Source organism: Durio zibethinus, chromosome 23 (assembly GCF_047325235.1).
Source record: "Durio zibethinus cultivar Kanyao isolate XHJ-2024 chromosome 23, ASM4732523v1, whole genome shotgun sequence".
NCBI lineage: Eukaryota > Viridiplantae > Streptophyta > Magnoliopsida > Malvales > Malvaceae > Durio > Durio zibethinus.
Genome location: NC_143184.1, coordinates 4731143 through 4746447, shown reverse-complemented (window position 1 = coordinate 4746447; position 15305 = coordinate 4731143). Strand labels below are relative to the sequence as shown.

The window sequence follows — 15305 nt, the reverse complement described above, 5'->3', positions numbered from 1 at the left end:
TTTTTTTAAAATTATTGAATTTTGTTTTATAAAAAATATTTTTAAAATATTTTTTTTACTTTTAATAAATATTTCGTATTAAATTTTGAATTTTAAAAAATCCATATTTAAAATTTTTATTTTAATTTATTGTATGTTTTAATTTTAACTTTTTATTTTTTCAACTTTTTATTTGATTTTTATATTTTTTTAATTTTTGAAACTTTAAAATTCTCTTCATTTTTATTTACGAATATTTTTTAAAAACTTTTTCTTTCATATTAATATAGAAATATGTCCACTAATGATGTGATTTTTTTATTACATATAATAATTTTATTATATATTAATATCTCAAATACAAGTTGATTAATGATGTTAATTTACAATATCAATGTATTTGATCAAATAAAAATTTAAATATCTAATTATAAATTTTAATTATTCCAATATCAAACTGAAAAAAATGATATATTAAAGATATCAAACTAGTATTTAACCCTTTAAATTATTTATACTAATTTTAATTTTTAAATAAGTGCATAAACCAATAAACAACTAAAACGTTTGTGATTTTATTATTCAGTTATGAAAATAATAAATTAATAATAAATAATTCACAAATAAAATTTCAATTAGTGCTATATATACATATATTTTAAATACACGTGGTAACTCATTAATTTATATAAATATTTTTATTTTAAGTTACCAATATTATTATTGTTATGTATGAAAACAATTGACAAAACTAAAACATTATGAGAACACTTTGTAATTTGAGAAATTATTAAATATATTGATAATAAAATTTTTTATTATAAATGAGATTAAAATTATGACATATATTTTTTTAATGTATATTTTAAAACATAAAAAAATTAATTTAAAATACATAAAATATATATTATTATTTAAACACCACTTATAAAATTAAAAATTTTAATAATTTATATTTAAAAAAAAAAGGGCTATCATATGTCTGGCTTTAAAAAGATAACAAAAGTCCTAATTAAACAAAGTAACAAAGTCACAGCTGGCAATAACAAGTTTTTTTTTTTTAAAGGTCAGAAATCAACGGTTGATGTGATATAATCACAACAAGTCAGTCAGATGATCTCACTTTTATTCAAACAATGGATTTTTGTCACGGGTAGCTTCCAGTGTATTCCATCACACGCTTTTAACCTTTGCAATAGAAAATTCATTGCTGGAGTATGTCTGTCATTACACTCGTACATTTCAATCAGACGGTCATAAATAAAAACAAAAGGAATCCGACACTGGGAAGAATCCAAGATTAAAAAACAGCGGCACTTTTTGTTGTGTTTTTTGTTAGTGGATTCTCAAGGCAGCGACTGCCACAGATGCCAAACCTAGAGAAATCCCTCAATCCTAACAATTGGATAACATAAATCTAGATTTCCTATCCTAAAATTTTTTATTCTTCTTATTACTACTGAAAAAAGGACTTAAATTGGGAGGAAAATCCAGGATTTTGAGGTCCAGATATGGACAAGTCTTTGGTTCTGCGACAAAAGGGTCACAAATAAAGGGAGGATAGAATTTTGGGAATTTGAGAACTGGGTTTCTCTCCATAAAAAAAAAATGACGAAGCTTTGCTTGATGGCTTCTCATGGGTACCCTCCGGGCCCGGGGCTTGTTTTTAACCAAGAACAGGGCGTTAGCAGGATGATCAAGGTAATTGTTTTTGGGCTGTTTTCCATGGTTTTGATGATTTGGGTTTTTGAGATATGTTGTTATTTCCATTGGGCTCCTCCTTTTCTTTTTGTTAATTCTTCTTTGTTTAGTTATTTGGGTAATTCTCAGTCATTTTAACATTGGCATTTTCGAGTTATTGGATTTTTCTGTGTCTCACCGAAGTCTGATAGAGCTTTATTTAAAAATTTTGCCTGCGTATGTATGTTTATATGATGAGCTAGAAATTATTAAGATTTGCTCTATCAGTTATTTGCAACGATTTTTTTCTTATATTGCTACTTATAGTTTTGTTTTTGGATCTTTATCTCTCTCTAGTTCTAAATGTTTTTGTAAAAATCGAAGGGTTGGTTTTTTAATTAATGGATGCCTGTTGTTTTGACCAAAGCAGGATTGTCAATCCTACTTGCCAAGTCAGCTAGTGAAACAAGACAAAGTACAAACAGGTTCCTTTGATCTGAAGTGCAACCGATTCCAGGAGCAGCCAAAACCAGTTAATGCGCTGTGTGAGCCTAAACTGATTGTTGATGTCGATCCAACACCACAAAGGCCTATGGTTATTGATAAACCAGGTCTGCAACTTGTTGCCTTCTTTGTTGTATAGACTAGTTATTTGTTTTGCTATGTTCTTAAGGAAAAGAGATCTAAACCAATTCTTGTTCTTAGAGTCTATAAAAATTTTGTATAATTCTTAAAACATCATAAAAAAATGTGTTTATGGTATGAAGTTGAATTAACATGCTAATTAAAATTTTTGTTTCTCCTCGTGAGAGCTTTTATATTTTAATTGAGATGTAAACTCAAATTTTGGCATGATGCCCTTTTGCCATCCCCCTCCGCCACCATCAGTTGAATGAAAAAAGCTCTAGCATAATTATGAAAGGTGATTTTTGAAGTGAAAGGAAGCGTTAGGAGCTATTAGGTGCAACATTAAGTAGCCCATGAGAAAGCAGAAAACAATTTTGTTGGTGACTCTAGGTCAGATACATTTATTGCGATGTCCTTTCCTTTTTTATTTCTGCTTAACACCTCTCTGGTAGTCATTGCAGAATGCTTACGGTCAACCTGTTTTATTCACAGATGCTTACCAAGATACAGCACTCTTTAGCTTTGGGATAGCTGAAAAGTGCATGAGACATGAAAAAATCTTGAAGTTTCTTATGTCTGGATCAAATAAAGTGGAGAAAGGGGAACTTGATTTATCTTTGTTATCTGATTTGATTCAACCATTGATGTTTGGTGTGCATCAGCAGCCTTATGCTTCTTCTCTAATTTATCCAAGTGGCAAAATTGATACCCCCAAGCCTCTTCCAGACTTTTTAGGAGAGATGTTGTGCCATTCAAAAATTACAGTTAATCCAGATGGTCGAGTTGTACTTACAAGTAGCGGAACTGAGATGAAAGACATCCTTTCAATCGTTGCTGAATTTTACTTATCAAGTAACTCAACTAAGTGGAGAAAGCAGTTGCCACTGGTTCCACACTTCAACAGGTATGGATACTAACACCTGTTTGATCTAAGTTAATTGAAAACTATGAGTACAAACAAGCAAGTCTTGTTATGAATGCACCATATTGTGGTATTTTGACTATTATTGAAAGGTAAACCTAGAATGAAAATTTACTGTTGTCATCATTTGTATTTATAGTGTAACTACCTGATGATTTGAAATGGTTAAGTTCATCTATACTATTATAAATCCCTTGACTGAGTTGGTGTCACTAGTCAAGTGATACCAACTCAGTTGAGGAATTGACATAAAAGACCAATTAAATATATGTATTAATAAAGTTAAAATAATAGGGAAAGAATCCAAATTTTAAAACCCACTACTTCCTGTTTTTTCTCTATTTTAACATGTACATACAGTTATTCTTTTTTTTTCATTCTTATACATTTAAAGATAATTTTAATTTTTTTTTCTTTCTATTCTTTTAATATTCATCTAAATGATCATTTTTTTTTTTTTATTTCACCCACGTGGTGGATGTGCATAGGGCTAGTTTGAATTGTGCTTTTGGATTGCAGTTAACTAAATTTGTTGCTATTGTTCAATCTTATCGGAATTTAAAATAAAAAGTAGATTTCAATGTTGTTCGGAGGGCATCTGACCCTAAAGTCTTCTGATTAAACAGGACTCAGAGCTACGAAGCAAATGCGAGTACTAACCTCTCTTCTCCACAGTTTGGTGTTGCAAGTATTGCACCTTCAAAGAGGTATACGACTGATCATATGTTTCAAGAATGTTTCATTGTGTCCTTATTTTTCAATCCCGTTGCCCCTGCCAAAATTTTGCTATATGATGTAGTGGAAACTGTCAACTTGAAATGATTGGGTTTATCTTGTTTTGGGATCTAGAAATCTAGGCCTAGAATTGCTAGGACAGTGGGATAATGACTTGTGAGTTGTGACTCTTCATTTATGTTAATTGCATTTAAGCCCATAGCAATGGCATGAACGTACGAAAATATGTATCAACAGAAACTGAAATTATGATAGAGTGAGAAACAAAAAAGATCATGGAAACTAAAATGATCTACCAGATATGCTCAAAATGGCAGGTCTGACCTACATGTTTAATTAGGTATCTTCCAACGTGGCTATTGTCCACTGGATATGGGACTGAAATATTTTGTTCAATGTGTTTTTATTTCTCCTATTTTTATGCAACTCATTTTTGACAGTCCTGAGAAAATCAAGCTCAAACCATCACCAAAGAAGAAGACCTCTAAGAAGTTAGCCAGGGACAGAGATCTCCACAAAAGGAATTATTTCCATGCATGTGAGAGCCTTCTTTCCTTGATGGTTGATAAGAGACGGCATGGCAAAACAGCAATTCTTTCCCTGAAGAAATCTGGCCCTGAACTCCCTGAGCTCTTGACCCACTTCTCTGCTGGCATTGCTGGGACTGGTCTTGCTGTTCTTTTCTCTGTTATTTGTAAGGTGGCTTGTGGGAGAGTTCCATTTTGCACATCGAAACTCTTTAGCACTGGCCTTGGTTTTGGGCTAGTTTGGCTCTCATGGGCAGTTAATAGACTGAGGGAAACAGTAGTACATATCAGCAAGAACGCTAGCAAGTTGAGTATGAAGGAAGAGGAAATGATTAAGAGGGCGGAGAAAAGTGTTAATGAGATCTACTTCAGAGCTGCAATGTTGATGGCTGTAGCAGTTCTAAGGTTTGCATGAAATTCTTTAGAAAACTCATGTTCATAACAGTGTTAGCTGGTTGGATGTTCTAATCACCGGCTGAAAGTTAAGAATCAAGTATATCGAACTTGGACGTGGATATCTGAAGAGAGGGTGAGTTGAAGCATGATATTCGAAGAAGAGAACTTTGAATTTTATGCTATCCCTATGGTCTTGTTATGGCCTTTAGCACATATGAGCAGGACCTGGTCCTTTGGCAGCTTGTATACGTATAATAATCATTAAGTTGCAAATAAGAGGAGGGTTGTCACTCCCTGACGGGTAAAAATAAAGATACCTTTCATTTATAAAGCTACAATTTTGTCATAGAAGCTATTCTTAACTAGCATAATTGGTATTTGATTTACGCAGCGCAGTGAATAAATTACAAATGATAATGGGTCACCTAGGTTTTGGTAAGCTCATTGCTAAATAAGGCTTTGATAGATGTTTCCCTGAAAATACTCCTTTTTACAGAAAACTTTGTTTAAGAAAAGGAAAATTAACACAAAATAACAAAAATACACCTCCAAAGGAAATTATTGGTTATGCCGTCTAGGTACCAAGCTGCAAGCTTACGTGATACTGCAGCACTGTTCAACAGGACTGTTATTTTCAGATAACCTAAAAAATGCTGTTCAATTATGATTTTTGGATTGGAAAAGGGGGGAAAAATGCTGACTCCTCGTACACCGCCAGAAACTCAAAGAAAAATTCATCACTCTCTTTAGTAATTCTAGAACAAAAGATGTTACCAACTGATTGATCCATCTATTCTCCATTCTACAACCAACAAGATGTAGAAAATCATAAATAATCTAGAATAGCAACCTGTTAGCTCAATACTTTTGATACTACACCAGCACCAACCGTTCTACCTCCTTCCCTCAAGGCAAATCTTTGTCCTGTTACATTGATGGCAAGCAACAAATTAACACTTTCCTAGTTTCTAAGCTTTGAGACTTTAATAACTACAAAGAGAAAACTCTTCTTGTCATTGATAATATGCTATAATGGAACTTCCAATTAGCAATTTCTTAGATTTTTTTTGGGGGGAAAAAGGGGAATACTGCAGCATACCTGCTTCAAGAGGCACAGGTGAGATCAGCTCGAAAGTTGCAGTTACATTGTCTCCTGGCAGAACCATCTTCACACTTTCAGGTAGTTCCACTCTTCCAGTTACATCTGCAGTCCTCAGATAAAATTGGGGCCTGTAATTTGATTCAAAGGCTGTATGACGTCCACCTTCATCCTTTGTGAGGACATATATCTCTGCCTCAAACTTCTTGTATGTCTTCAAGCTTCCAGGTTTGGTAATTACCTAAGCAATTGAAAGAGATCAGATGTTTCACTACATCCTTTTTTGAACATCATGCTCAACAAAACTTATTTCCATTTTTTTTTTTTTTCAAAAGCTAATAGAAAATATTACTGCAAAACTCTTTTCTCTCTTGTTCAACATAAAATATTCCGCACGAAAGATTTACAATGTTCTAGGCAACAATGGAAAATGTGACTTCAAAATTCAGATAAATCAATAGATTAGAGTTACTACAAAAAGTTCTATTTGTTGCTAGAGAACTTTGTGGATGTAAAGAAGCTTGTTTGGTGCCATTTACCATTCCTCGCTGCACATCCTCTCTTTTTAAGCCACGCAGAAGGAGTCCCACATTGTCACCAGCCTATTAGAGCATCCACACACATAAATATAGTTCAATACTAAATAAAGAAGAGCCTTAGCAGGGCAAAGTCTCTATAATAGCTCACTTACCTGTCCTTGATCCAAGATTTTCTTGAACATCTCAACCCCAGTAACTGTAGTCTTTAAGGGGGCACCCTGCACAAGAAAGCTCAATTTTAGAATTAACAGTTAAATGCATTTTATTAAAATAAATCAACATCACCCTTCATCAAACAATCCTTATCAGGCTGACTTAATCAGAATATGAATTCCAGAAATCATCAATCCAACAGATTTATCACAAGAAAATGCATGTAGAATTCATAGAAAATGACCTAAAAAATCAATTTACAAATATACCTGTATTAACCCCAAAATTTCAACTTCTTCACCAACTTTAATGGTCCCTTGTTCAACACGACCAGTTGCAACCGTTCCACGTCCCTTCAAGACACCAACCAATAACATCAGAGCTAAATTGAAATTTAACTCCAAAAATTCTGCTTCTGGCATGCAATAGAAACAAATTTTTAAGACATTTAACTCAGAAAAATTCGCCCATGCATGCAGTAGGAAGGAAAGTTTACTGAAATACAGAAGCAGACCAGACTATGATTACAATTCCAACTAAAGAAAATCCAAAACTATGTCCAAGTAATATGATTGCATTTAAAACGAAAAAGCTCACATTTTCAAGCATTCAGCTCCTCCACGCACTAACATGATTCATGAAATGGAAAAAAAGGTAAAGGACAATAATATCATAACCACAACTTAGTTACTTGACATTTAAAACAATCCATTAAAGGAATTTGGATGGCCAAAAGGAAGAAAAATCAAGACTGATGATAATCAAAGCGATAAAAAAAAGCTACTAAATGATATAGTAAAGCTCAATGTGAGGAAGTCAAACAAATAAATAAACAAGTACATTAAAAAGACAAATGCAAGGCTCTCTACCTGAATTGAGAAAACATCTTCAATTGGCATCAGGAAAGGCTTGTCAAGTTGGCGCACGGGATCAGGAATGTACTGATCTACAGCTTCCATTAATTTCAAAATTGCATTTTTGCCTATTTCCTTGTTTGTACCCTGCAAAGCCGACAATGCTGATCCCTGAATGATAGGTATTTCATCCCCAGGAAACTTGTAGAAATTAAGAAGTTCTGTTGCAAAGATAAACTTATTTGAATTAGTTCAAATAAGCCACAACAATTAACAAACAAGAAATGACAGGTTGACAAAATAACTCAAAAGGGCTACCTACCACGAAGCTCCATTTCCACAAGCTCCAACAGCTCTGGATCGTCAACAGCATCAACTTTATTCAGGAAACAAACAAGTGAGGGCACACCAACCTGCAGAACAATACTTTTGTATAAATAATAAACCTTCCTCTAAAACCACAGACAAAACATCCCTTATCCATAACTTTCAATCAGCTATTAATAGTGGTATGATGGTATCCACCTGCCGGGCAAGCAGAATATGTTCCTTAGTCTGTGGCATGGGCCCATCAGGAGCAGATACAACCAGAATACCACCATCCATTTGGGCTGCGCCAGTGATCATATTCTGCAAAATATGATATAGTTAGGCCACTGTTCACAAGCTGTTTGATTGGTAAAGTCATGCCGTGTGTTAATAATAAAAAATGAGTCAATCATTCAAGATGGTTAATATCATTTAAATTAAATGTACTTAAGTTTGTGAAATTAGAGAAGACTAGCGCTATAAGTAATACTTAAGTTCTAATAAGAGAACAAATAGAATAAAGTCCAAAAAATAGTATGCTCCACACCCCCTACCCTCCAAAAGAAAACCCCAAAAAGAAAGCATTTATAGTTTCGTTTACAAAGTAAAATCGCATGTTTCTTTCTGTGAAAGCGTCATTATTCCTGTACACTATCTTATCATAAATCTTCCTCAAACTTCTACCTTAATCCTCTCTCAGTAACATCTCCAGCAAAAGACTCTGAAAACATAATTTCATTTACCATATTAAATTACCGACTTACTTTAACATAATCAGCATGTCCAGGGCAGTCCACATGTGCATAGTGACGTTTAACTGTCTCGTACTCAACATGAGCCTGCAAAATCAAATCAAGCGTGATAGCTTTGTGGGGAAAAAATCAAGAGAACAACTGCACTAAACCTCTCCATGCCCTAACAAACAACCACGCATAACATGGAGAACACAAAATTTACCAACCGTTGCAATTGTAATTCCTCTTTTTTTCTCCTCAGGGGCCTTGTCAATTTCATCAAAGGCAACAGCCTTAGCTTTCCCTTCTTCTGCCAGTACCTATTCACAAATACCCAACTTATCATCAGATCACTATAGTAAATTGTAATATTGAATTCAGAACTATTCGAAAGTGATATGTTTTGTGGAGAGAAACCATTAAGTATAATAACAAGCCAACCTTTGTGATTGCAGCAGTCAGTGTGGTCTTTCCATGATCAACATGCCCAATTGTTCCCACATTGACATGAGGTTTTCTGCAAAAGAAAATCACCATAGAAATAAAGAAAGAATTCCAACCATTAAAATGAAAACCCATTTCACCTATCGCCTCCGTTTATCGTTTTCTTCTCCTGTTTCAACCGATACCCCCCCCTAAACCTCACAAAAACTCAATCACTTTAGTCAAATAGGTAATCCCAAAAAGGGAAAGGAAAGACCTTTTTCATTCTTAAAGTCACAAATTTTTTTTACCAACTAAACCCCCAAAAGAAACTAATATAAATAATCCCCATAGACAAAAAAAGGTTGAGAGTTGAAAGTATGAAAGAGCAAGAGATCTAATTTATTTAGCAGATGAAAGGAAGAGAACTGACGTGCGAGTGAAAGTAGCCATGGATCTCCACCAAGGGTTAGCATTAGCAGGAACCGCCGCCTCATTTCCATAGAGAGAATCGGGGACAGAGAAATGGGAAGAAGAGATGGAGCCACGAAAGGACCAGTAAATTGGGGAAGAGAATGACAAAAGGCGCCTCGAATTAGGGTTTCGGAGCACAACGGCAGCCATTTTCATTCGTCCTTTTGCTTTGACCCGTTGTTAGAAAAACAAAGGGGATTTTACGCACATAGTGCCACTGGCGCCGGCTGACGGGATTTTGGGGAAGGGTTTTAGCTTTCAACCTTGTTCCCGAGTCGAGGGTTTTGCAGTCAAAGCTTGTTTTTGTGTGAACTGATCCATTTAATCTGGTCTCCAAGCTGTTATTTCACGGCCCAATACTCGCCCCACCACAAACCCAGATATTGTTGTTGCCCGGCCCGACACTAATCGCTCATTTCTTAAACCTAATCACTCTTACTAACATTTTTAAAGTTCAAAATCCAGCTATTAATATTATTAGATCTAGATAAAGTTTAGTTATACTTAACGGAACCGAGAAACATTATAACAAAAGCAAAGGCTGTCTGGAATCCAACAGGAAAAATTCTGTTTAAGAATTTCTCAAAATAATAATAATAATAATAAAGTCAAGATCTAACCTTTAGTTCGGATAGGAAGGAGATTTCCACTTCCCACAGTTCCAAATCTAGGTAACTTCCCTCGTGCTTATGTTAGGTATAGAACTGGTGTTTTTGTTCCGCCATTTGTTCACCTGCTTTTATACCAATGGAAAAGAATCAAACTAGTTGGCCCAAGGCTGTGTGAGCGAAAATCTTTAAGGCAATCACTTTCGGTCCTGCTTTCAGTACAATTCGCCGTATCTCGATCCGGCAACAAATACCCTCACCTGCCAAACATGATGAAAATCCATCGTTATCAAACTCTGATCCTCGTATAATCAAAATCAAACTGACATCTCCACAGCGATCCAAACCTACTAGTAAAGAAGGATCAGAAGTTCCCATCAGGTTTGACTATACCACCCGTTTGCCTACGTACTCCACCAACTGAGAAACCAAGGCCAATAGCAGCCCTGAATGGTTCCACCCAGACGAATGGCCAAGTACCACTTGCCTGGATGGCTCAACAGGCAAAAGCACCAGAGCCCTCGACTTATATGGTTCAATCAGGAAAGCCAATTGTCCCAGGTAATGGGCAAAACCAAGTCCAAATTGAACGACATCAAGCCAACAAGGAGGAAGGTGAAAAACAAACACAACATTACGACGATGCATTTTCTGCATATATCTATGAAACAAAGAGAGGATCATGTCACATGATCAGGACCAAAGAGAGAATTGCCCAAAAGTGGTTGGACATGGTCATGGTGGTATTGGTAAAGATCATCACTTTTCGGATTACATCGACCAGAACTACCTCAAGCATCAAGGATAGGAGTGATCGAGTCCTTCTTCAAGTGATTATAATTGACTTAAAAACAATTAATAAACTGGAGATTCTCTACACTCTGCCTAAACGGTTTATTGATTTTGTTGTTTTGTGTGGTTTAATTTAATTAGTTGTTCATATACGATGATTTTGGTCTTTGTCTTGCTATGCTGTAAAAGTTTCCAACCTGAGCAATATGGACATATGACTGTTGGGATCAATTTGAACCAGATATATTGAATTATTCCACCACATCTGTTTACCCCTAAACATCGTACTCTGCTTTTGTACTCTGTTTATTATTGATTTAAAAATTTTACTCATGTTTAATTTTTTGATCTTTAATTTCGAGTATGATATTGTAGTGGAATGGAAAACATTTCAGAATAATTTATCATTAAGTTATCATTAGTGGTATGCTCGCTGAATATAGATGTTTAAGATTTTAAATAAGCAAAAATAAGCAACAATAATTTCTATTAACTAACATGTTCACTCATGAGCTGAAAAAGTAGCATTCTTCCCTAGGCAATATGCATTCCCCCACATCGCATTCGTCGGAACTAATTGAACTAATCATTGTAGATATATCATAATACTATTTATATAAAAAATCAACTCACTTGAAAGTTTAAGATATTGTTAAGCAAATGCTAAATTTTTTTTCCTTTTAATGAGTTTAAGAATACATTTTATTCATGCCAGTTGAAGAATGACACTCCTAATATAATTGAGAAATTACAATTGAAGGGGGAGGGGGGTAAACAATGAGTCAGTTGAATGGCATATTTGATATTCCTATTGTATGATGCATGAATTGACAGAATGGGTCATGAAATTCGACACCCCGAACGGCACAACATTCTTGGATTTGTCCGTAATCCTCAAGCCTTCGTCAGATCTTTTGAGTCTCTAACTCTATCTTGATCAAAACTGCATGAGTTAGGGCTCAGCCAATTACGGTATTACCTTTCTTATTCAAACCCGCAGGCCTGAGCCTAGTCCTCCGGGCTTTGACCATTTCACAAGCCCCTTAATCATATCATTAGAAATAGAGTTCTTTTTTGTCCTTATATCTATCCCTCCTTCCTCAGTAATTCATTTTCTTTCCAAACTTACATGCGAAACAAAAATTCTTATAACGTATGGTTCAGCTATGCTATAACACTTTTGCAATTCTAAATCTCCCCCTTTTCCCCCTCCTTTGTAAACTAAGCAAACCTAATGTGATGTGATAGAATGGAACTTCCACTCCAAAGCCACCCAAATTGCACTGATATTTTTATGAAAGGGAACCATTTCGTTAAATAACGTCGGCAATAATATTGCATGGTATTGGTAGTCTGTAAGCAACAAACATTATTAAAGCTTTTATTGATTTCTACTAAAGGTGTGAGCCTGTTACAGGTCGTTGTTCAACTGGCGTTGCTTTTCCTACTAATAGAAATCCGAATCAAACTATTGTCTGGGAAAGATTTTGAATTAATATATAGCTAGCTACCATATCTTTTAGAGGATATATAACTTTTGGACTTTAATCAAACCCTCGATGCATGTTCTTATTTCTTCATGCATTATTGATATTTACCCCCCAAATCATAAAGAGAATATATTAAGGAATTACAAATTCGACATAAAATTATGTCAATTTCAGCCTTCAACAGTTTGTCACGTGAATACACCTCTCTATAAAAAGTTGGTTCATAAATGGAAGATAGACAACGATGTGCCTTGTGAGTTTTAATTAAAGACAAGATGGGGATGTTTTCATGTACATGTTTATAGGCTTTTTCCAAAACCAGATATGTTCTTCTTTCCCAGGAATCCAGTGTATATGACGATGGGTTGGTCTAAGCGAGCAGAGTTCATGCCAAGCTCTAATTAAAATAAGTTTTGACCTAAAACTATGACGCAGCTGCTGATCTGACTGCACGATTTTTTGCTCTCTTTCCATGGCTGAAACCTGAAAAAGTATCTAAATCACATAATTTTCTTTCTTTAAACGGCTTCAGTCCATAAATCCAACAAGATTTTTATGATTGTTTGGGGAGTGAGAACATGTTAATAAATTAGGGAAATTGTAAACATCCCTTCCCTGGAAAGGAGCAAAAGAACCTAAAAAAACATGTAGGAGTGTTTTACTTTGATTATATATGCCAATTGAAAAAAAAAAATTGTTACTTATTATTGGTATAATATTTCCTTATATATATATATATATATATATATATATTGAAACTTGAAAGCCTGAAAAAAAAAAAAAGTCACATGATTGTACGAAGTTTTATGTGCATTTTTTTTTATAATTAGAGGTAAAGTATTCTTAAATTTTTTATATTAGGATTTGGATATTTTGAATTTGACTTTTTGAACAGAAAAGAAACCATTGAGTCGAATGCTAATAAACAAGTATTCTTAATTTTTAAGTACAACTTGTAATTATAGTGTTGGCATTGGTGCAGCCTAAATTATTTTTGAAGAAAACCATAATTTTCCTGATATTATCACTAGAAGACTTAAGGGCGGATTTTGCCTTGCCACACCACATTTGCAGGTGTTTTTTCTGTTTTGTTTATTTAATTAAATAATTTAATGCAAATCACTTAGTTAATGTTACTCCATTTATGCCACAATATTTTACTGGGCCGACCCAGATTCTGCAATTTTGTTTTTGAATGTTTTTTAGGCAAAAAAAAATATTTGCATAAATCTTAAAGTCCAATATATTTTTTAATATTTTATTTTGCATAAAATGCAGGGTTCTAGAGTTAAACCCAAGCCTGAAAATGTCAAATACCAATTGAAGTGAGCAAAAAGTGATCACATTTTTTTTGGTTGAGCAAATGCCCACGACTGAAATTGTATTATGGAAAGGAATATGTTCCTTCTTTTTTCTAATTTTAGAGGATTGTGGATAACCCATGTGGCACCTCATATATACTTTGCTTTTGCAGGAGATCTCATTGGCTTTATTTTTGGATGGTCGATATCAGATTTCTGAGCTTTCTATAGATGATTCTCTACCCTCCACGGTTCCAAAAAGCAAAACCCAAAGTTATCTCTAGAAGTTAAACGGTAAATACAGGTTCTAAACAAGATAATAATGTTTGGTCTTCATCATCAATGACATATATAATGGTTATATATATAATTATGTTTTAGAATAATAATAATGATGAAGAAAGTATATTTGTTTAGAATTGATTTAGATTGATGTTAATGTACATGTAGAGTTCTAATTGGAAACAAATTGGCAAAAGAATGGGGGAATTGACTTTTCAACTGTGAGACTCAGAGAAAAAGGCAAGGGATGATGGTGTCCATCCAATTTTACTTAGTACACCTTTTGACAGGACTTGGAACATGGACCTCTCATGTTCACCCTGCCCTTGACCGATAGGCTAAAAATGGGCAATTGAGAACTCAGTCCCTTTGTAGGGTGGGAACCAACTTCATGGGTATAGCTTGGCTTTGCTTCTTGCTTGCAAATTTAGCCACATACTTTTTTTATTTTGTTTCTTCGAGTAAAAAAAATTGTTTTTTTATTGAGAATCTTATAAAGCTGAAGTCTTTAAAAGTTCAGTTTAGCTAATGAAGAAGGAAGTTTCCATAGCATAAAAAACAGAGATGGCTTTGTCATCTTTTTTAACTATTCTTGCAAAAAGAGTAAAGTGTCATAATGGAACTCTTTTAAGACTAGAGAGATTCTTTGTTCCTCTTTTTCTCCCCTAATTCTTTTTAATGAAATAAATGAAAGTGATATTCTCTTAAAAAGAGAGAATTGTACAGTTTAGGAAGATAATTTTTTTTATTTTATTCATTATCAATGAAAATTTTAAATAATATAAATAAAATTAATAAAATAAGACATATTTTTAAAATACATTAAAATATCGGTGAAAAAGAAAAGCAAAGGAAAAAAGACAAAAAAAAAAAACTCCATTGTCGTGGAGGTAATGATATGATGCTTACATGGCTTAAAGTATTAAATAAATTTAAAAGTATTTTTATTTAAAAATTAAGAAATTAATTAATCATTGTTAGGAAAAAAAATTTTAAAAGAAATTGACATCTAATAAATATATTTTAATTTTAAATTTTCAATATTAATAATTTATTTTATATAAAAAATGGAAATACGAGCTCTTTTAATTAACATTGAAGGATATAACCTTTGATTCTTCAAATGCGAATTTTTTTTTGTTTGTTTTCACATTGAAATAAGAAAGTCGTTATTCTTGACTATGATACACATGATTTCCATATTCTTTGTGAGAAAAATGGAAGAATAATTAAGGGAAGGGGGAGGGGGGGACCTCATGCCCTAGTCATGATGGGTTGTCTCGATATACTTGACATTTAGTATAGCAAATTAGCACAATACATGCTTTTATTTAATTAGCTACTGCTTCCAGAAATGAATTTACCCACACTCAATTCTACA

At 33.8% G+C, this 15305-nt stretch overlaps 2 protein-coding genes across 2 annotated transcripts; one reads left to right on the top strand and one right to left on the bottom strand.

Annotated features, from left to right (window-relative positions):
* Positions 1-1313: 1313 nt before the first annotated feature.
* Positions 1314-5217, top strand: LOC111314206 (uncharacterized). The gene is made up of 5 exons (XM_022915333.2): positions 1314-1680; positions 2090-2270; positions 2779-3190; positions 3835-3915; positions 4384-5217. The coding sequence occupies exons 1-5, from the start codon at positions 1588-1590 to the stop codon at positions 4883-4885; spliced, it is 1269 nt and encodes a 422-aa protein (XP_022771068.2). The 5' UTR covers positions 1314-1587; the 3' UTR covers positions 4886-5217.
* A 181-nt stretch (positions 5218-5398) lies between these two features.
* On the bottom strand, positions 5399-9743 carry LOC111314205 (elongation factor Tu, mitochondrial-like). Its single transcript, XM_089752326.1, has 12 exons — positions 9411-9743; positions 8996-9071; positions 8782-8874; positions 8585-8659; positions 8037-8141; positions 7834-7924; positions 7527-7732; positions 6927-7010; positions 6657-6722; positions 6505-6567; positions 5966-6206; positions 5399-5790 (listed from the first exon to the last, which is right to left on the bottom strand). The coding sequence occupies exons 1-12, from the start codon at positions 9605-9607 to the stop codon at positions 5720-5722; spliced, it is 1368 nt and encodes a 455-aa protein (XP_089608452.1). The 5' UTR covers positions 9608-9743; the 3' UTR covers positions 5399-5719.
* Between the last annotated feature and the right edge of the window lie 5562 nt (positions 9744-15305).